Source organism: Fusarium subglutinans (genome assembly GCF_013396075.1).
Source record: "Fusarium subglutinans strain NRRL 66333 chromosome Unknown NRRL66333_c0000002, whole genome shotgun sequence".
Lineage (NCBI taxonomy): Eukaryota > Fungi > Ascomycota > Sordariomycetes > Hypocreales > Nectriaceae > Fusarium > Fusarium subglutinans.
This window is the reverse complement of record NW_023502065.1, coordinates 883863-903039: the sequence shown is the minus strand read 5'-3', so window position 1 is coordinate 903039 and position 19177 is coordinate 883863. Positions and strand designations below refer to the sequence as shown.

General features: G+C 48.7%; 8 protein-coding genes across 8 annotated transcripts; 4 read left to right on the top strand and 4 right to left on the bottom strand.

Moving 5' to 3' along the window:
- Positions 1 to 400: 400 nt before the first annotated feature.
- On the bottom strand, positions 401 to 2040 carry FSUBG_607 (uncharacterized protein; the record flags this gene model as incomplete). The annotated part of the gene is made up of 4 exons (XM_036684231.1): positions 401 to 788; positions 837 to 1511; positions 1557 to 1603; positions 1660 to 2040. The coding sequence occupies 4 exons, from the start codon at positions 2038 to 2040 to the stop codon at positions 401 to 403; spliced, it is 1491 nt and encodes a 496-aa protein (XP_036544130.1).
- A 479-nt stretch (positions 2041 to 2519) lies between these two features.
- Positions 2520 to 4957, bottom strand: FSUBG_606 (ATP-dependent DNA helicase 2 subunit 2; the record flags this gene model as incomplete). Its single annotated transcript, XM_036684220.1, has 7 exons — positions 2520 to 2537; positions 2586 to 3049; positions 3103 to 3314; positions 3361 to 3752; positions 3803 to 4318; positions 4365 to 4425; positions 4470 to 4957. 7 exons carry the CDS (start codon positions 4955 to 4957, stop codon positions 2520 to 2522), a joined length of 2151 nt encoding a protein of 716 aa, XP_036544129.1.
- A 459-nt stretch (positions 4958 to 5416) lies between these two features.
- FSUBG_605 (mitochondrial outer membrane protein) lies at positions 5417 to 6292 on the top strand (the record flags this gene model as incomplete). Its single annotated transcript, XM_036684209.1, has 6 exons — positions 5417 to 5444; positions 5494 to 5500; positions 5563 to 5610; positions 5675 to 5708; positions 5758 to 6055; positions 6108 to 6292. 6 exons carry the CDS (start codon positions 5417 to 5419, stop codon positions 6290 to 6292), a joined length of 600 nt encoding a protein of 199 aa, XP_036544128.1.
- Positions 6293 to 6541: 249 nt separating this feature from the next.
- FSUBG_604 (uncharacterized protein) lies at positions 6542 to 6904 on the bottom strand (the record flags this gene model as incomplete). The annotated part of the gene is made up of 1 exon (XM_036684198.1): positions 6542 to 6904. The coding sequence occupies one exon, from the start codon at positions 6902 to 6904 to the stop codon at positions 6542 to 6544; it is 363 nt and encodes a 120-aa protein (XP_036544127.1).
- Positions 6905 to 8291: 1387 nt separating this feature from the next.
- On the top strand, positions 8292 to 9364 carry FSUBG_603 (4-nitrophenylphosphatase; the record flags this gene model as incomplete). The annotated part of the gene is made up of 4 exons (XM_036684188.1): positions 8292 to 8360; positions 8413 to 8434; positions 8481 to 8549; positions 8598 to 9364. The coding sequence occupies 4 exons, from the start codon at positions 8292 to 8294 to the stop codon at positions 9362 to 9364; spliced, it is 927 nt and encodes a 308-aa protein (XP_036544126.1).
- A 150-nt stretch (positions 9365 to 9514) lies between these two features.
- Positions 9515 to 10734, bottom strand: FSUBG_602 (DUF1295 domain protein; the record flags this gene model as incomplete). The annotated part of the gene is made up of 4 exons (XM_036684177.1): positions 9515 to 9933; positions 9982 to 10208; positions 10258 to 10322; positions 10375 to 10734. 4 exons carry the CDS (start codon positions 10732 to 10734, stop codon positions 9515 to 9517), a joined length of 1071 nt encoding a protein of 356 aa, XP_036544125.1.
- Positions 10735 to 11454: 720 nt separating this feature from the next.
- Positions 11455 to 13683, top strand: FSUBG_601 (DNA topoisomerase III; the record flags this gene model as incomplete). Its single annotated transcript, XM_036684166.1, has 6 exons — positions 11455 to 11535; positions 11590 to 11787; positions 11838 to 12016; positions 12067 to 12236; positions 12284 to 13596; positions 13654 to 13683. 6 exons carry the CDS (start codon positions 11455 to 11457, stop codon positions 13681 to 13683), a joined length of 1971 nt encoding a protein of 656 aa, XP_036544124.1.
- Positions 13684 to 17868: 4185 nt separating this feature from the next.
- FSUBG_600 (STB3 SIN3 binding protein) lies at positions 17869 to 18924 on the top strand (the record flags this gene model as incomplete). Its single annotated transcript, XM_036684156.1, has 1 exon — positions 17869 to 18924. The coding sequence occupies one exon, from the start codon at positions 17869 to 17871 to the stop codon at positions 18922 to 18924; it is 1056 nt and encodes a 351-aa protein (XP_036544123.1).
- Positions 18925 to 19177: the final 253 nt, after the last annotated feature.

The following is a 19177-nucleotide window of genomic DNA, read 5'->3' as shown; positions in this document are numbered from 1 at the left end:
CCCAAGTCCGGTATTCGATTCACGAACCAGTAACCAAAGCCGTTATCAGAATCATCAATGACTGGGTCTAAGCGTGGGCGTCTGGCCGCGTGTGTATATTGTACACTACTTGTTTCCATAGCGATGGCGTTTGTTGGGTTTAGAGGAAGCTCTTTGGAGCCAGGTGAAGGTATATATGCCTTTGTTAAAAGCTATCAAGGCTCGACGCTGTATGAATAAAGGGTCCCAAAGACCCGTTCTCTTCTCACTCCGGTTTTTGTTCTGATGTTACTTTACATCTGTCTCGAAATGTTATTTACCCCCTCTCAGGTCCCATTTCGTTCTGGGAATTGCCAAGTTGATCACCTAAAGCATTTTATGGATGCATGTCTTACATCTCTCCCAGCTTCGAAAATATTCTTTAGTCAACCTTGTTGAGCATCTTATTGCTCAACTCTTCTTCCTTCCGAATGTCTTCCAGTGCAATACCAAGCATGGCACAGAGTGTGTAGTGCGCGTCGTTTCCTGCATTGTGCAGGTGCTTATGGGCGATATCAAGATCGTTCAGTACGGCACCGAGACTTCGTCCATTGGTTGAGCCACGCCAGGCTTGGTGAATGTCTTGAGTGTCCACCGGTTCCGCCAGCCCTCCGAGGAATCTTAGGTCCAAGCCCAGTTCAGTGAAGTAGGCGATGTCTTGTTTCACGTCATGTCCGACGACGACGATGTTTCGTTGATCATTAAGCCACGGGTTGAAGATTTCCATGATGGAGTCTGCGACCGTTGCATTAGTTGGGAATGTGCTCGTCCTGTGTGACAGTTAGTAGCTTGTTGGAGTTTGGGGACGACTTCCTTACCCAAAGTCAAAATCGTCAGGGCATCCCTTGACGAATTGATAGTTTCGCAAACCAGCAAACTCATAGACTCGGAGATGGTGAGTCTTGATTAGGGGCCACCAGCCACGGCCGACAATCTTAGGATCGACGCCTTTGGTGTCTCGTGTGTCGAGGATAGCGATACCAATTTCAGAGACGGGGTTGGGCTTTCTTTCAATGGCTTCAACATCGACGCAAATGAAAACAACGTCGTAGCCATCGGGATCTCCCAGAAGGCCAAGACATCTCTGGGTGTTGCGAAGCATTCGCTCTCGGTGACTCTTCTTTCTTGCAGCCTTGTCAGGATCTGCCCTGTTTCTGGGTGGAAAACCGGACTTGACAATTCGAAACTTTGCTTTCCAGGCCAGTTGCTGTTTTGGGGTTGCCGCCTTGAAGCCTTTGATATCATCTTGGTCGATAGCGGGCCATGGCCGAGCATCAAGAGATGTCTCTTCCTCCGATCGTTTCAAGTATCGAGGGCGAGGGGTGCCATGTTCGCCGAATTTGAGGTAGAACTTTTCCATGTTCACACCGGGAGGGATCTTGAGAGAAGTGTCAAGCTCGAGGTTGATTTCTTCAAGGAAGACTTCGAACTGAGCGGTTGGAATCAAAAGGTAGGGGTCTCTAGCCGGCTCCTCTGGATCATGAAGATAGAAGCTTGTCAAGTTAGCACTATACATCACATTGATCAGATTGACCTACAAGTCCCAGGTTTTCTCGAAGAGGATTCTGGTGAAAAACGGCTTTGTCTGTAGAGTGGTGAGCTGGTGAGCTGGTGGAGAGTTGTTGAAACTGTAATACGTACACGAGGCTTGTTGGCCTTGCCCACGAAGCGTTCAGGATACGAGATCACAACTTTGAAAGGACAGAAAGTGAAATTCTTGGAGACCGCCTGGCAGATGCGAAACTTGGAGTTATCAAATGCCTTTGCCTTCTTCTCGGCAAGTTCGTGGCGTCTGGCGGCATAAGTATTGGCCTCTTGTTGCTGAACAGTTTGAGAAATCTGGTCTCTGGTAGCTTGTCTCTGATGCTCCATCATCCAGCCGTAGTTGTTGTCGGCTCCTTCGCCGACTGAGTTGTCTGAAGTTTTGTTGTAGTCTTCTTCGTCTCTGGGTCTCTCCTCCAGCTTCACACCGTTGCCTAGAAGTTGCTGCAATTTAGCCAGCTGGGCATCGAGGGCCGACATGTCAGATGAAAATAGAAGTAATGAAATCAAAAGACAAGGAAGAAATAGTGAGAGTTCAACTAGAGTAGCGGTGTTGAATAATGTTGTTGTGAGATGGAAATGGAGGTGGTGGTGGTGGTGGTGAGTTAAAGTGAAGGATGAATGAAGGTGGTGAATGATTGAAAGATGGTGGCGTTAGAAGGAAGGAGATACGAAGGGGTAAACAAAACAAAAAAAGGCAGCGAAAAGCAACGTCTTAATCTCTGCGCTCAGTGAGTGCCCTGCCTTATGATTCACTGCGAAAATGTACTGAAAGTATGTGGAAGGTTTTATTGAGTCAAACAGAAACTCGTTAGGCAGTTGGTAGGTAAAATGCCACTGCTTGCACACGGCCCGTTACATGAGAAGGATAAACTTGACACCAGCCAATCAATATATTGGTACACAAACGCCCACTCCTTTTGCAAACAACAGATACATTTTTTCATTGCAAGACGGCCTTACTTTAATTTGTAGAACTGTTCCAACGTCAGTACACATTACGTCGCCTGATTCGAATAACTTACCGCGTCTGCATCTTCTGGTGATACGTCAGATACCTCTGACTGCTGTTTATCAATGAGACCCAGACGACCCCATCGGACCTTAAACCAGAAGTCTCGTCTGTCGCCTCCAAGTGCCCCGGAGATGAGCTGCTTCTTCATGTCTTGCATGAAAGTGTTATACAGGCCTGGTTCTTCGAGGTTGATCAGTTCCTCCCTCATGACGCCAAGACATTCCAGAGCACGTTGATATTTGGCATCGCCGAAGCTCTCCGTGACAAACGTAGAGATGATTGCGCCCATCTGTTTTGCTGCCTCTTCGATTTGAGAAAGCTCTTCAGTTGCAGCAAGCATCTGCTTGAACTCGGGTACTGCGTTATCAAGGCTAATGTCACCCTTCTCCTCTTCGCCCAGCAGAGCATCCACATCAAGACCAGAAATGGGTTTGACGGTTTCTCGGCCACGCTTTCCTTTGGCTTTGGGCGGAACTGGTGCCTTTCGTTAGCCATGGCACGCAATCACTAAAAGGACTAGAACAAACCTTTCTTCACATCTGCAGCTTCAACAAGGGCATCCACCTTCCTCTGAACTGTTTCGATCAGATCTTCAGTTGGGTGAGAAAATCGCAACAAGATGGAAGGAACATCTGGAACAGGTCTTTCTGGGTGCAGTGCTCGTGATTTCACGGCATGGTTCACCCTGTGAACTGTAGGGTTGAAAGTCTCGTCGACGGATACATATTCATCTTGGTCACTGCGAGAGTCAGTTACCGAAAGACCCAAGAAGGCATGAAACATACCCCTTGTCATCTAGCCCGTATGTCGACAGGTCCATTGCATCGACATAGGCGCTCATCGCATCACTCAGCTCATCCGTGGGCAATAGCCTGTGTGTTGTAAGGGTCTGGCCTGTGACCGTGATCACCTTGTCCAAAGGAGGAAACTGGTAGCTTCGGATGTCCTCTGCAAATGGCAGTGGAATATCGTACAGGCATTCCATGTCTGGCTCGACGCCGGGTGCGAGCAACACCAACAAGGGGTCTTTGCCATCTTTGGTCACAATTCGGGCGACTGCATAAGACTCAAGCTCCGAGAGTGCCCATATAAGGGACGAGAGGGCAAGAGCTGATTTGGCATCGAACTTGCGAGCTATTGTCACGCAAGTCTCGCCGAGGTTGAGGAAAGGCTCGTACTGGAAACCGTCAGCACTAGAAAGGACAGGGTACCCGGGGACAGGAATACCTTTGAGCATGGAATGAAGCCAACGATTGAGAAGCTCTTTTGGGTATCAATCTTGGTGATGTTGTATTCTGACTCGCTGATATGCACTGCAGTTCGGCCATATTCATAGCCCTTGGCAAGATCATCAAACTCAACGTCTCGTTTTCCTCCTGGTGCATCTGGGTCATTGACTTTGTAAGAACGAGCTTGCTTCACAGCAGAGAACTCAATTCCCTCCATATCGTCAGCGTCAACAGGCGTGGGTTCAGAATCCGGTGCACCGTCTGCCTTGACAACGACTGTGCTTGCAGTCAAAGGTCGCGCCAGCTTCGTCTTGAAATATCTTTCCACATTGATATTCAAGGCGGCAGGAAATATGTTGGGGTCTCCGAGGGTAAGAGGACCATCGTAAGTCTTGTAAGGCTTCACTGCCTTGATTCGTGGGGTATCTAACTCGTCGATGGCCTCTGTAATGTTCGCAATAACTCCATCTTGACAGTCATTGACAAGCGATCTCAAGGCTTGCTCATTCTCTTTCTATGAACTTTTAGTCATGGTCCTTACCGTATCCTATCATACTAACCTTTGTGCTCGGCTTATCCTCTTCCTTAAAGCCGTATTCCGGGTCATCAAAGTCAACTCCCCTGTATCACGTTAAAAATGTCGTTAAAATATCCATTCAACTTACAGGACAGTGAGCTGGATGTTGGAATCGTTCATCTTCTTAGAAATGTCACCCAAGTCATCCGCATCCATTGGGCTTTGGCCGTCCGTGACCAAGAAGATTTTCCTGTTCCACTTGAGCTTCTTTGTGAATGTATCAATCATATCAACAGCCAACACAATAGCTGATACAGCATCTCCAGACCATGTGTTGCTCGGCTTGACAAGTGATTGAAGATCCCTCAGAGATGACATTGTCATCGGTCCCAGCTCCTGCAACACCGCGATGTTCTCATACCCATCATCGTCTTGTAGCTTGTTGTCAGTCTCATCTGTTCTCAGACCCAAGACGCCAACGCATAGCGTTTTCCTGTTTGCTGCCACAATGTCTATGATTTTGTCCCATACGTATTGCATGCTGTACTCTAGATCAGACTCTGATCTTCCATTGTGAGTTTGGGCCATAGTCGACCCAAGGTCCAATATGAAAACGGTCGCTTCCTTCTCAGCCATGGTGGAGATGGTTTGTATGAAACCTGGTGATACTGACAGAACGTCGTAAGACGGAAGACGGGATCAAGAGTTTGAAGTCAATCAAATCTTGCTATGATGGAAGGAATTCGAAAGAGTGAAAGACACTTAAAATGCCAGTCGCGCTTTTAAATGAATGGCAACCAAAAGAAACGTCTCACAATGAATCCTTGTAATCATTAGGCAGAACCACCCCAAGATGTACTAAGGTTGGTGACCCATCGCGTCTGACGGGTCAAAGCTCCTGTCAACCTTCTCACGACAAGACGCGCGAGATCACGTGCAACTGATGCCTGATAAAACCCCGTACATTGGATGAGTCTATTCAGCCACCAGAAATGCAAGAGAACCTAAGAGAAAGTACGGATACTACCAAGGTAATGAAACAAGCAAACCCCAATAGGGCATGCATGTCTCTTCAATCATGAAGATCATTCCATCATGGAGACTGCAACACGATATGGAGCCTGTATGATCACGTGACTAGATGTGATATCATGACTATCGAAACACCTCAGTGCCTAGGTAAGTTGGATCTGATACAATTCATCAAACACTCACAAGTGAAGAATTGCAATAATGGCAAGCACAGCAAAGGCAGTGGCCTTTTCGCCGGCTCCTTATCATATCATAACGTAAGTTTACATGAGTTCGCGAAGTCAACCGCAGTCAGGAAAAGCATCGCTGACTCTACGGCAGCTATGGAACTCTACTTGGAACGACTTTCTTCCATGTATGTATCTCACAAAGCTACCAACGTTGCAATTCTAACAGCCGAACAGACGTTCATCAATGGCATCGTTATGTTCAGGACGGTCGACCGTCCTAGCTTCTCTGCCATCCAGCAGAAACTCTTCCCTATCTACTTCGGCCTCCAGACCGTCTTGCCCGGTGTTCTAGCTTTAACATATCCCGGAAACACATTGATTGGTCTGTCAAATGGCCCTGCTGGCTTGATCTCTGAGTTTGCCCGCTGGCACTCCCTGCTACCTATCAGTGTAATGGCCTTTACTGGAGTTGTGAACCTCCTTGTCTTCCTGCCTATGACAGTCGAAGTTATGAAGCAGCGACGTGGCCAAGGTGCGTCAATCTTGATGGGGTCGATTTGAGAGACACTACTAATAACCTATAGTCAAGCGAGATGGCAAGGAGTGGTATGCTGAGGGACCTCAAAGTGATCAAATGAAGGCCCTGAACAAGAAGTTTGGCATGCTTCACGGTATCTCATCCTTGTTCAACCTCATCACTTTTGCAGCTGCTGTTGGGTACGGTTTCACTCTTGGTGGTCGTGTTCTGTCTGTTGCAGACCTTGCTTGAATAATGCACTATTCAAAAGTGAATTCATATTGAAACTCTAAATTGATAGAAATGCAAATGCTCTGCTCCGCCTAGTCTATCTACCCTGTATTCTCAGTCGTACAATCCAGATCTCTAATGTCTATTCGTAGTGTCGTAAATCGTTGAACTCTTGGTATAGCCCTGAAACAATGCGCCAGTTGGTTTTTCATAACGTGTAAACCGATACAGCTTTAAAGTCCTCCATGGGTGAAGTTAGGGGCATGTGGCTTAGAACCGCCATGAAGAACGTAGTTCCTCCTTGGCTTTCTCAAAGTCTCGCATACGCTGAGCCTTGATCTCTTCCTCGTTGCGAGCATGCTGGGCTCGGCGCTGGTTGGCCTCCATTTGTCCCTTGGTGGTCCATCGACCAGGTTGACGATCAAGCATGCTTTGGATATCGAGTTCCTCTGTAGGCTTGGGGAACTCGCGATTGAGGGCAGGAAGCTTGTGTCCAGCTTGATCGAACTCCTCGCTTTTGAATCCAGGAGTTGATACAGGAGTTGTCTCTGTGGATTGTGTCTTGTGAATGCTAAAATAGCTGTTGGCGTTGCCAGAGGTAGGAGCTGCGGTTGTTGGCGCAGTGGGATTCATGTTGTCAGATGATTGAGTGAGATGTGAATTGGTTTGGGTCTCGAGGTGTTAATGATTCTTGTGTGATGCGTACGGCCAAGAAAATGTATGTGTGAGACAGCCTTTATATAGGTTTTCAGGGGATAGATATCCTGATAGCTGTGATATCGTGACGAGGTCTTGTGACTGGTTGCGGAGGATGCTTTGCGCTTGTTTGCTCAAAATAACAGCACAGATTGTACGAGATGATGAAAAGGTTTAAATAAAGAGTCAAAATAAAGGCAGCTCGACACGGTTCTGTAGATATTTATAATTACGTAGGTATCCATCTGGGTCTGTTATCAATTCTTTCTCTTTCTGAACCAAGTGGAAACTCCTGTCGTCGATCAGAAATGGTGTGGGACCCTTAGCGTCTCCTAGCTTCAGGGTCCACGGGCGCCACTCTCTGATACGGAAGTAACCAGGCCAGGGCAGAGCGGTGAATGGATGTTGTATTCCACGGATCCGGTTACGTTTGTCGGTCTGTAAGTCCAGCTGACGAGTAAGGAGACTCTAATCTCGCCGCCTCGGAGCAAGCGAGTGAAGAAAAAAATCAGCATGTAGGTAGACCGAAGACGGATGTAGCCCGTTATCTCCAGGAACAGAAAAAGTCTCCGTTAAAAAACGTGGAATTCTAGAAAGCCCACCGATGACGATTAGGGTGGTCCATTACTCAGGGCGGAGTTGACAAGCCAATAATAGATTGGCTCTGGTCACTGAAATGGTTGCTGGGAAGATTTCAATTTTGGAGATTCGGTCGCCACACGGAAGTGAGGTCGGATATGCAAATAATGCAGGGTTGTTATCTTCACATGAATAAGCCTCAAGTCTGCTGACTACTTGACCTAGGTATTCTCAAAGAGCAGAGACTTCGGACCTTGAGAAGGACTGATTCCTTCTCATGTATATGGAAGAAACTCCAAGGTTATAGCAACTTGCTCAGGTCTCTTATCAATTATTAGTATTGATATTTTAGATTGTCTTGCCTCCCCTAGCGATATAGTAAAAATATTTATAGTGAATCAGAGAGACTACGAAGATGATTGATTGTATTTCCGTGGCATACTACCCTATATCATTCATTCGGCATTGATTCTCAAAGACTCTATCAATAATTAACTCAATACAGAAAATGGATCTATCGTCGTGATCGACCGTGATAACCTTCTTTATTAGTAGACCCGCACGCTTTCCACGTCCAGAAGAATTACATCACAGGAAACTAAGTGGATATGACTAAGCAATTGGCCGAGTCAGACGGGACTGTTGTCTGTTGATAGGTAATGATTGATGGCCGATCTTGATTCAACCGACTGAACATATTGTCGATCATTAATCATTGTCCTCATTTGGTTATCTCGCAAATAATATGGCATCGTCACCAAAGTACATCAGCGGAGATGCTGCCGCTGTCAGCGAGTTCATCGATAAATTCGACGTGAGTCATTTACTCGTGTACCTCTCGGGCCTCAACTGACACCGATGAATAGGTCTTCCTGCTCGATTGCGATGGTAGAAAACCATGATTCTTAGCTGGACAGCGAACTGACTCATTCAGGTGTCCTATGGTCTGGCGATCATGTGTATGAGGGAGTCCCTGAGACCATCAAATATCTAAGATCAAAGGGTCAGCTTACTATCCCCTCGATCTGAAACGAGACTTACATCGGCACAGGAAAGAGAACCGTTTTCGTGACGAACAACTCAACAAAGTCTCGTGATGAATACCTAAAGAAACTCACCAATCTCGGTATCCCTAGTGAGAAGGATGATGTGTTCGGTTCAAGCTACTCTGCTGCGATCTACATCTCACGCATCTTGAAGCTACCCGAGAATAAGCGCAAGGTCTTCATTATCGGAGAAGCTGGGATTGAGCACGAACTTGATTCTGAAGGTGTTCCTCATATTGGAGGCACAGATGAGGCATTCCGACGGGATATCACAAATGACGACTTCAAGGGTATCGCTGATGGCTCACTGCTTGACCCCGAGGTCGGAGTAGTTCTCTGCGGCCTTGATTACCACGTGAACTACCTAAAGTATGCCCACGCCATGCACTACATCAAGCGAGGAGCTATCTTCCTTGCTACCAACGTCGACTCAACATTGCCAATGCACCACGATTTCTTCCTCGGAGCTGGATCTTGTCATATCCCTGTTGTTCACGCCACAGGAAAGCAGCCCTTGGCTCTTGGTAAGCCTAGTCAAGCTATGATGGACGCTGTTGAGGGCAAGTTCCAGCTCGATCGTTCTCGAACTTGTATGGTCGGTGACCGACTCAACACTGATATCAAGTTTGGTATCGAGGGACGACTGGGTGGAACACTACATGTCTTGACTGGCGTGAACAAGAAGGAGGACTGGGAGAAGGCCGATGCCATCGCTGTGCCCTCTCATTACGCTGACAAGTTCAGCGATCTTAGACTGGCGGAGAAGCAATAGATGATAGACCATGATATAGATTATAGACGAACTATGCAACTGACTTCTCTAACTCCGCTATGATGAGATTGGTCACTGCCTTATGCTGGCCAAACCCAGCAGTCAGTGCTATTGACTGATGGACAATAGGCAATGTATCTAGGTGCATATCTAAGCTTGCTTCTTGTTCTCCATCCTTTTAGCAATATCGCTAGTTCGAATGACTTTTGGCCCAGGAGTCTTGTAGGGGGTAAAGGACTTGGGCAAAAACATGCCAACCTGTTCCTGGTACATGGGATACTCCGTATACTTGCCAGCAGTGATGAGCTCAGTGAGCCAAGTTGAACCCTGGAAGAGGAGGATCAAGGCGGCAGCGCCAGTAAAAGTGTAGCTGTACATATTCTTGGTTGCGAAGCAACTCCACTGGTATAACACAAACCAAATCATTTGCTCTGCAGCAAAGTTGGGGTGTCTGCTGTAAGCCCAGAGACCAGAAGTGTTGAAGCCACGGTCAAGCTCCGCTTGGGAGTACTTGAACTTCTTGGGGACCTTGGCCTCGGCCTGGTACTGATGCTTAGCCGCGTGGTAGTCTATAGAATGGTTAGGCTGCTAAACATCAAAGGATACGAAATACTCACCCCACTGCTGGCCATCGCTAACCCACTCGCTGTAGACTAGGCCGACCATGACGAGAGCAAAGAAAATATCGGCAGAGGTCACATCCGGCTCAAACTTGGTGGAACAGAGAATGGCATACGCAGGCACGCACGAGAAGCTGAAGAGCAGAACGCTCTGGTATAAAGAAATGAAGGTGACGTTAAAGAGGAACCAGACAAATCGAGGCACATATTGCTGGAGGATGGCCCTGCATGATATGAGCTGACTGAAGAGCTATGAGTGGACGATCAACTTACCATCGATAATCTTCAGATCCTTTATTGTAACCCCCCTTACGCCAGTAATTATATGTCAAGCGGCACTGTTACACAGCATTAGCGATGACTGAACGAATGAGATGTAAGGACACATACACTCCAAAGGGTTGTAGCAGCAGCAATAAGGTCAACTCGCGAAGAAGGAATACCAGCAAGACGCGCCCAGACTGAGAGATGGACGACGTATAAGTTTGGGAGAATCGACCACAGTCGATCAACTTGAGAGTAGTTTCTGTTGATCTCGGAGACAACGAGGAAGACAAAGCCAAGAGCAATAGAAATGGCAAAGCCTGAGATGAGAGGGTTTGTATCAACGTAAATCTGCCTCAGCCCGTCAGGACTGGCAATGTTGTCAAGAATCTGTCGAGGAAGAGCATAGAGCTGCGGAATGTAGGGTTGGGCTGTTTTGACATACTCGCCACAGTCCTCAATGGACTTGACGAATGGGAGAGACATGATGCTTGATTTTGACGAGATGATGGTTGATATCAGATTTTGGGTCCTCGATATGAACGCAGCACAGCTGGTTTAATACCTAAGGTACGGACAGGTAGTGATGCACAGCTTCAATAGCGTCATAGATGTCAATTCCAGGCGGAAACCACTTTAGACCTGAGCATGGAAGGACACCCGACCTCTGCCTGGTTCCCGCCTTGTCTGTGGGACCACTAAGCTTTTAGGTGACACTCCCCTAGATTAAGCGGATTCAGCCGCTGTGGCCAGTGGTTATCCGCCTGTGAGCCACTGAAGGGGCTTAATCCTGTAGTTAGAACTTAATTTTCAACGTCAAACCTTGGTCCTGTCCCAAGTTTCCCTCCTCACCGTGAATATCAGAAATGAGCTTCAGAACGTTGGCATAAATATTGAGGCTACAGGTGTTTCAGCAAACAATTTGCCATGGTTACTGGCAAACAATTTCAATAGCTGCTGGAAGTCTTATTATTGAGAGACTATGGCAGCAAATTATTTTTGCTGCAAACGCGCCTAGTTTGACCGTGTTTGTTATGCACATCGATCGTGCTTGCCTTGACGCAAAACTTCGTCTGCACTCCCAGTGGAGGCAGCCTGAGGCAACTCTCAACTCGCTTTTTGTCAGGTACCTTAATCACCTCGGCTGATTGGAAAATTGCATCAGATATAAAACAGTACAGTCACAAAGACCTGTGTTTCTCCAAGATGAGAGTCCTTTGTGTGGCTGAGAAGCCCTCTATATCCAAAGCTGTGGCTACCCATCTCTCTGGAGGCCGTATTGAAACGGTAGAAACTATCCAACGCGCAGCAACAAAGAACACCTTGCTAACGAATTCATAGCACAATACAAGAAACAAGTACATCAAGAACTACTCATTCGATTTCGACTTTGGTCGTCAATTGGGCAATTGTTCTGTCACCATGACATGTGTCACTGGACACTTGACAAACGTCGACTTTACTCCAGCTCACAAAAACTGGTATCAGCCACCTCCAGAGTCGTTATTCACCGCCCCTATTGTCACGACTATCAGCGAAGTAAGATTTCCTATCGTGATCCGGGAGCAATCAGTATTAATCTTTCAAAGGACAAGAAGACAATTGCCCAGAATTTAGAATCGCAAGCAAGATATGCTCAAGCTCTAGTAATCTGGACAGATTGTGATCGTGAAGGAGAACACATCGGCAATGAAATTGTCGAAGCCGCTCGAAAAGGTAAACCTGGTATCCAGGTTTTACGAGCAAGGTTCAGCAATGTCGAGCGAGCGTACGTCGTCATGTCCTGTTATTCAAGACGGTACCTACTAACAATAACAGTCATGTTATCTCAGCAGCCAAGAGCCTTGCGACTTTGGATGAGAGGCAGGTCCATGCTGTATCTGCAAGAATTGAGCTGGATCTTCGTATTGGTTATGCATTCACCCGTTTTCTCACAAACAACTTGCGGCCTCTCGGAGGACCTCTGGAGAAGCTGACTCTGAGTTATGGTTTGTACCCTGGCCGTCAACCTCTTTACATCTTGCTGATTTTTCAGGGTCATGCCAGTTCCCGACCCTTGGATTTGTCGTGGATCGTTACTTTCGTGTGAAAAACTTCGTCCCAGAGCCGTTCTGGAGCATAAAACTGATGCACACTCGAGACGGTAAAAAGGTCGATTTCTTCTGGCTACGGAACAGGCTGTTCGACCGGATGTCCACAGTGATTCTCTATGAGAGATGCCTCGCAGCCAAAACAGCAACAGTGACCAAAGTTCAGCAGAAACCAACTCGAAAGTTCAAACCATTGCCTCTGACAACCGTTGAATTACAAAAGGCTGCGACGAGGTTGCTCCAGATGAGTGGACAGCAGGCCATGACCATTGCTGAGGGTCTGTATAACAAAGGGTTCATCAGTTACCCCCGAACGGAAACAGACCGGTTCGATAAAGGGATGAATCTCCGTGCTCTGGTTGAGAAGCAAACCAGCGATCAGAGATGGGGTCCATTTGCACAGAATCTCGCCAATGGTGCTTTCAAACAACCAAGAGAGGGAAGACACGACGATAAGGCACATCCTCCTATTCACCCTATTACATATGCCTCTCCTTCCGTCTTGAGTCGCGACGAGGCTCGTTTGTATGAGTATGTTGCGCGCAGATTTCTTGCATGCTGCTCAGATGATGCCCACGGTATGGCAACTGATGTTGAGCTTGAATTTGGAGAGGAGCGTTTCAATGCACATGGAGTAATTGTGCTAGAGAGAAATTACCTTGACGTGTTCATTTACGAAAAATGGAATAACACAGCGGAACTTCCGAAGTTCACAGAAGGTGAGCACTTTCAGCCAACGGAGGCTATGATGACAGAAGGGAAGACCACAGCGCCTGGTTACCTAACGGAAGCCGATTTGATCGCTCTCATGGATGCCAATGGGATCGGCACAGATGCTACCATGGCCGAGCATATCCAGAAGATCCAGGACAGGGAATATGTCGCTACGATCAGCCGGTCAGGTCAAACATCGGCAGATGATGAGGATGCAGACACAAGCACGTCCACAAGAGGTCGTGGACGTGGACGTGGCGGTCGAGGTGCCAGAGGCGGACGCGGTGGTTCGTTATCATCAGGTGGCCGAAGCGGCTTGAAAGTCTTTGTCCCCACGCAGCTTGGAGTGGCTCTAATCCTAGGCTTTGATCGAATGAACTTCGAAACCAGCCTTGGTAAACCATTTCTCCGGAAGGAGATGGAAATCAAGATGAAGGCTATCTGCGAAGGTCGTACGAACAAGGAAGTAGTCTTACAGGAAAGCCTCGCTCAGTACAAGCAAGTATTCGAGCAGTCCCAACAGAAACTAGGAGTCCTACGAACGGTATGTCCCATATGCTACACAAACTCGGCCCATCGTATCACTGACCTTATCAATTAGGCTTGCCGCGAGTTTGTCTTCGGTTCATGAGATTCGGGCCCTCGGTATTCAGGGCATGTAAACCCTTAGTTGATGCCACACTCACAATTTATAACTCGGGCAATCTTCGAAGATTTCTGGGGTTGAGCTGCCAACCTTGGAAGTTGACGACATTACGAGCATACCTGCACCTCCATTGTCTCATTTGTGGGTCGCTAGACTTGTGAAGTTGTGAGATTCAAATCCGACTTGGAGCCTATCAGCTGGTGGATCATGCACACGTACGATCCGAATGATGTGATTTAGGTATCGTCAACGATGGCCTCGAAACATGGCGGCGGCATATATATCAAACCACCCCTCAGTTGAGATGTACTTGGCGGCGGTGGCGGGGTTGGCTCAGCTGCAGCTGTAACCATGTCCCAAAGAGTCACAGTGGTGTAAGCATGGCAGTGACGAGTCTGCTGAACTCGGTAATAGACAGGCAAGACAGGGAAGCTTTGTGCGTCAACCACCTGGTTGGGAACGAATGGACGAGGTCACTCAATGTGGAGAGGTCTTCGGAGCGGGATAGAACGGGATCGCCAACGGCACAGGAGCCACCGGCCCCCGCACGACGCGATATGTATCGTAGCCTCGGGCTTCAAGGGCGCGGGGCAACGGGATTGATGGATTGAGTCCGCATCCCTTCCGTTCTTCCCTATCGATGCGCGGGGAAGAGGCTTTTTTATGAGGTGCCCACGGCGCAGCGTTGTCCAACGTGGGGTTTTATCAATGGATGATGGGTCACGCTGGCGCCCAAGGATGATTTTCCTTGGTTGAATGAAACATGAAGAGGGAGAGACTTTGTCGCCATCATCCATCGGCTGGCCGGTGCCTCCACCATGTGAAGCAGGCTCGCTGTTGGACGACGATACCGGCATATAGAAAGGTGACGAACTTGAGTCGGCAATACTGACAGCATCGTGAGTCCAATCACAGAGAAGGGCCTTGGCAACGTGACAGTAACACATCAAAGGATGGCTTCCTTAGATGATGTGTTAGTACACGAATTCCAGTACATCTGACACAACAAATTGCCTTGATTTGCAAATGGAGAAAGTACGCGAATGCATCTATGTACGAACTTGGACACAGCCATCGACATCAATACGAAGGCTCCGAGAATGGCTATGATTACGTGGGATTGGCCAAGGAACAACTTGTGAATGCAGACATAGTGGGTGGGATATGGCTTTCGAATACATGAGTACTTCGATCAAGCCGGTAAACTCGATGGTAGTGTCGTATCTTTGGAATTGATGATTAGGGTTGGTTATTCACTACAAATAACGCCTCCAGCACCAGGCGCCCGCGTGGTCCCAAGGGAGACGAATCTTGATATGAAGCGATTGCACAAATGGCCAAGCCAAAAGAGGACCGTATGAGCAATATCTCAAAAACAGTATGTGCCACGGGAACAGTTACAGGTGCGTCCACGCCTTGGGGATACAGTTTTAAAAACCCCCCCCCCCCCCATCGCGATACACACGGGATGCCGCAGCTGGAACACGGGTGGCTTTGGGTTCGCCGGGAGCGTGCCTCTCTCATGCTTCTAGCCCTACACACTTACGAACAAAGAGTTTGGATCACGCAGGTACGTGTCAAATTAGGCACACAACGATATTCCAGAAATTCAAGTTTGATGCCCTGTCTCAGTCCTCCTTTTCAAAGCACCAAGGGCTCACTAACAGCAGCCGGACGAAATTAGGGCATGATGGAAATTTGGTCCGTTGCTGGTGCTTGTCATGACTTGATGTTCCCAGTAAAGGAGGGATCCCTTACCCCTGTCGATGAATGTTAACAGGGCCCGCTGATTCCGTGAGAGGGCCAAAGAAACTTATACAGAGAGTGAGTCGGACACAAAATACTTACATGCCTTTGTTGCAGAATTATACTAAAAGGTGCCTGCATTATTCTTGCATGAGCCGATGGATGCAGATATTTTCTACAATCAGCATTGCTTCCATGGGTGTCCCTGCGATGCATGTCATGACGGCCACGTTTCCACAAGCAAGAATAGAAAGCCATGACGCCGATGACTTTCCCCTTTAGTTGAGTCACCATTTCGATGAATCAACCGCACATTTGAGTCGATCCAGCCAAGTCGCTTCGACGGCGATGGAGGGATGGAATGTTGGCGACTATAATCTGGTGGCTGATGTTGAATCGCGAACAGCCACAACCTTGGACGAGTAACTAACATCAATAAACTCCAACAGCCTTACCCCAATCTCCTGGGCCCCGTGGCCTAAGGTGTTGGCCGAAAGGGAGCACTGTGGTGTCTCTCACGCTAAAACTGACACCGGCTCGCTCAGTAATAGAGCTGCGACTAATTAATGAATCCCCAGACTCTCAAAAATTGGAGACAGTAGCATAACTTGACATGACAGATACCTACCCAGAGAGAAGCGAGCCCCATCCTGCGAGAGACCAGAGCCAGCCGTCGCAAACACGGGGTTCATTGCTGGGCCCTGCTTCAAGCTGGAAAAGCATTATGACGATCGATACCGGTGCCGCTTAGTTAGAGGCGCAACCTCGGAAATCTGAGAAGAGGTGCCAAATGCCCGACTCCCTCCGTCTCAAGTCTCCAGTAACCTTTCAACATGCCGCACATGATGAGATATAATGGTGGAGTGAATTATGTCCTCGTCTCCGTGCGCCGTAAAGCCCCGAGGTCCGGAACTAGAGCAGAGCGCCGGAGCCGGGCCGTTCTGAGTATGACTGTACTATTTGTCCCTGCTGCTTTTCTTTCATGATGAGAATTGATCTGTGTCATCCGGAAGCTGAGCCGACATTTGATGTTGTGCCCATCCATGGTAGCCATGCCCTACTAAACATCCTTACAGAACCCACGAGACTGGAAAAGGGAGTCAATAGCGAAAAAGCGCGAGCCGTATCGTGGGCTCTGCGCTGGAACCAAGCTGGAGCTCACTAGGGCATGAAACGGGCAATTTATTTCGTTTGGCTGGGCCGGATCGCTTCCCCGTTTGCGCTGTGGCCCAGATCCTCTCGTTTCCCTAGACTACCAGATGCTTGGGAATTAGAAGCAAATGAAAAACAGAAAAAAACAATTTCACATGGACCAGCAGAAAGAAAGGAGAGTGCCACTTTTGGCAGGGAATGAACAAAAGAAGCGTGGTAGAATCAAAGAGAAAGGGGAAAGTTTGTTGGGTTCCAGGCTTCTTCTATGGCTTTGGGTTGCATGTCTCAACCATCAGCAAGCCAGTGCAAGATTGCTAGCAAATGTAGGTATGGATGCTCGATTGTGATTGTGAGTGCCTATCTATCTCTAAGGCGTCTTATCCTCCCAATCAACCTTATCATCTAACGCCGGAGGCACACGCCCCCTAAAAATAAAGGCGCCTCCAAACAAGTTGGCCAAACATGGGGGTGCAGACGAATGGGCTCAAGGTTTTAACCCGTTTGGGGGCTGTGGCCTGCGATTGCGCTGTGATTTGTCGGTATGGGGTGGTGTGCTTCTAGCACGTACAGTGCCACCAAAATGGCACCCACCAACCCGACCCCGAATGCTTAGGTTGTTTTGAGGTGAGAATTGCCTTCCAGCAGGCAGAGACAGGGCACATTGACCTCGCGATAGGTGCTGGATGCACCCAACAGAGGTGTAAGTGCAAGTACGTACCGGCCTCACACTCGCTGGGCAGGGCACACACGGTTGCTCATGCTCAGTCACAGTCAGTCAGTCAGTCAGTCACACACTCATATACATAACCTACTTATCTCCCTCCCCTTCCCTGGATGTTCCTTTCATCAAACACAACAACACTACCAGAAGAACCACAAGATTCGTACAAGAGTCTCTTGTCACAGTCCAGATTATCGTGCCAGCTCTGCCCTACTTAGCCATATACCAGCCATTCAGCAACAACGTCTTGCAAGCTCTCCTTACACCAGGCTTCTGAATAGGTACGTACCTTGTTCACCTTGGTCTGACGCAGTGCACCGACCGACCGCGGTGACTCGAGAGCGAGCCGGGCTCCATTTCTCATGACCGCAACTCTTTACCGCTCCCATAGGGCAGCAGTACCTGGTTCTCGCTCTCGTCCTCCTTTTCTTCACAGAGATCGCGTCGCAAATTTTATCCCTTTCTCAAGATCAAAATCGCTGACCAAAGTTTCCCGTTTTCAGACTTGCTCGTTCGGAAGCGCATACAATCAAGACCGAAACTCGGTAAACATGGCTACCATGGCAGCGGCTGCTCGTGATATCTCCCAGGCCTCCTTGAGCCGAGACAACTTAACTGCTGTAGCGGCTCGGAGTGTCCCTGCGACTGTGACACGATCTCAACAACCCCTTCCTACTCCCCCCAACTCCATCTCTCCCAACCTGCCGCCTCACGGCCTCAAGGCGCAGCTCCAAAAGGCCAAGCTTGAGCCTATTGACTCAGACCTGGACCTTCACGAGCCGTCGGATCGACGACGTTCGATCTCGCCTGGCCTCGAGGCTTCGGGTGCCATTACTGGCTCTCTCCTTGCCAAATACCACCTGCCAGAGATCCTGCTCAACCATGGTCCCTTGGCTATCAGACACATCATGGGGTACCTGACCACTTCGGTACCCGGATTCTCTGGGATTCCCCCAACAAAGGCGCGGAGACTAGTCGTGGGAGCTTTGGAGGGACGAGGAGGAGAAGGAGGCGGACTGGATGGAGAGGTGGAATTTGAAAAGGTGGGATGGGGCCGCTGGGATGCTCGCAAGCGAGGACAGCCTTCTCGACACCGACAAGGAACTCCTCCTTCATCCTACGGCGCGGGCATCCCCATTGGCAACATCGGCGGTAGGGGTCAAGACCGGCCCAGACTCAGCATTGCGTCAAGCAACGGGGATTCGGTGCAGTATTCTCACGATGATAACGACATTTACATGATGGAGCATGAGGCCGACAAGATGTCCATGGATGGATCTGGATCCGCTTCGTGCTCCGAGGCCCCGGATGATGATGTCGTTATGAACGATGATCCGGAGGATGCGACAGATGACGAGGATTGGGCTACCATGGGAGCTGCTGCTCTTCGAGCCGAGTCTTACCCTAACCAGGCGGCAGCTCAGACGGACCATGGCTTCCGATCCTCTTCTGCATATGCTCCAGGTGGACTTCGTTCGTTCTCTGCCAGCTCCGGCATGGCTCGTACACCTCAAACACTAAACATCGACTTCTCGGCGTTGGCGGGCACCTCTGACGCACAGGAGCGGGAGGCCGTCGAGGCCCTCCTGCAGCTCGGTTCTGTATAACATATCTCTCTGCATGCACGGCGTTTTTTGGGCTTTCGGGATTTCTGAAGGCGATCGATTCGGGGCAGGGGTTGGTTGGCTTAAGGAGAGGCCGTGTCGGCCCACACCAACGACCGAGGCGGCGACCTCTGGATCGTTATTATTATCACGATGACACGGTTCTCTTAACGTTTTTCTTCGGGTTATTCTCTTTCTTAATATGGGCTCGGTTTTTGGCGTCTTGGTACTCGGCGGCATCTGTCTACACGACAGT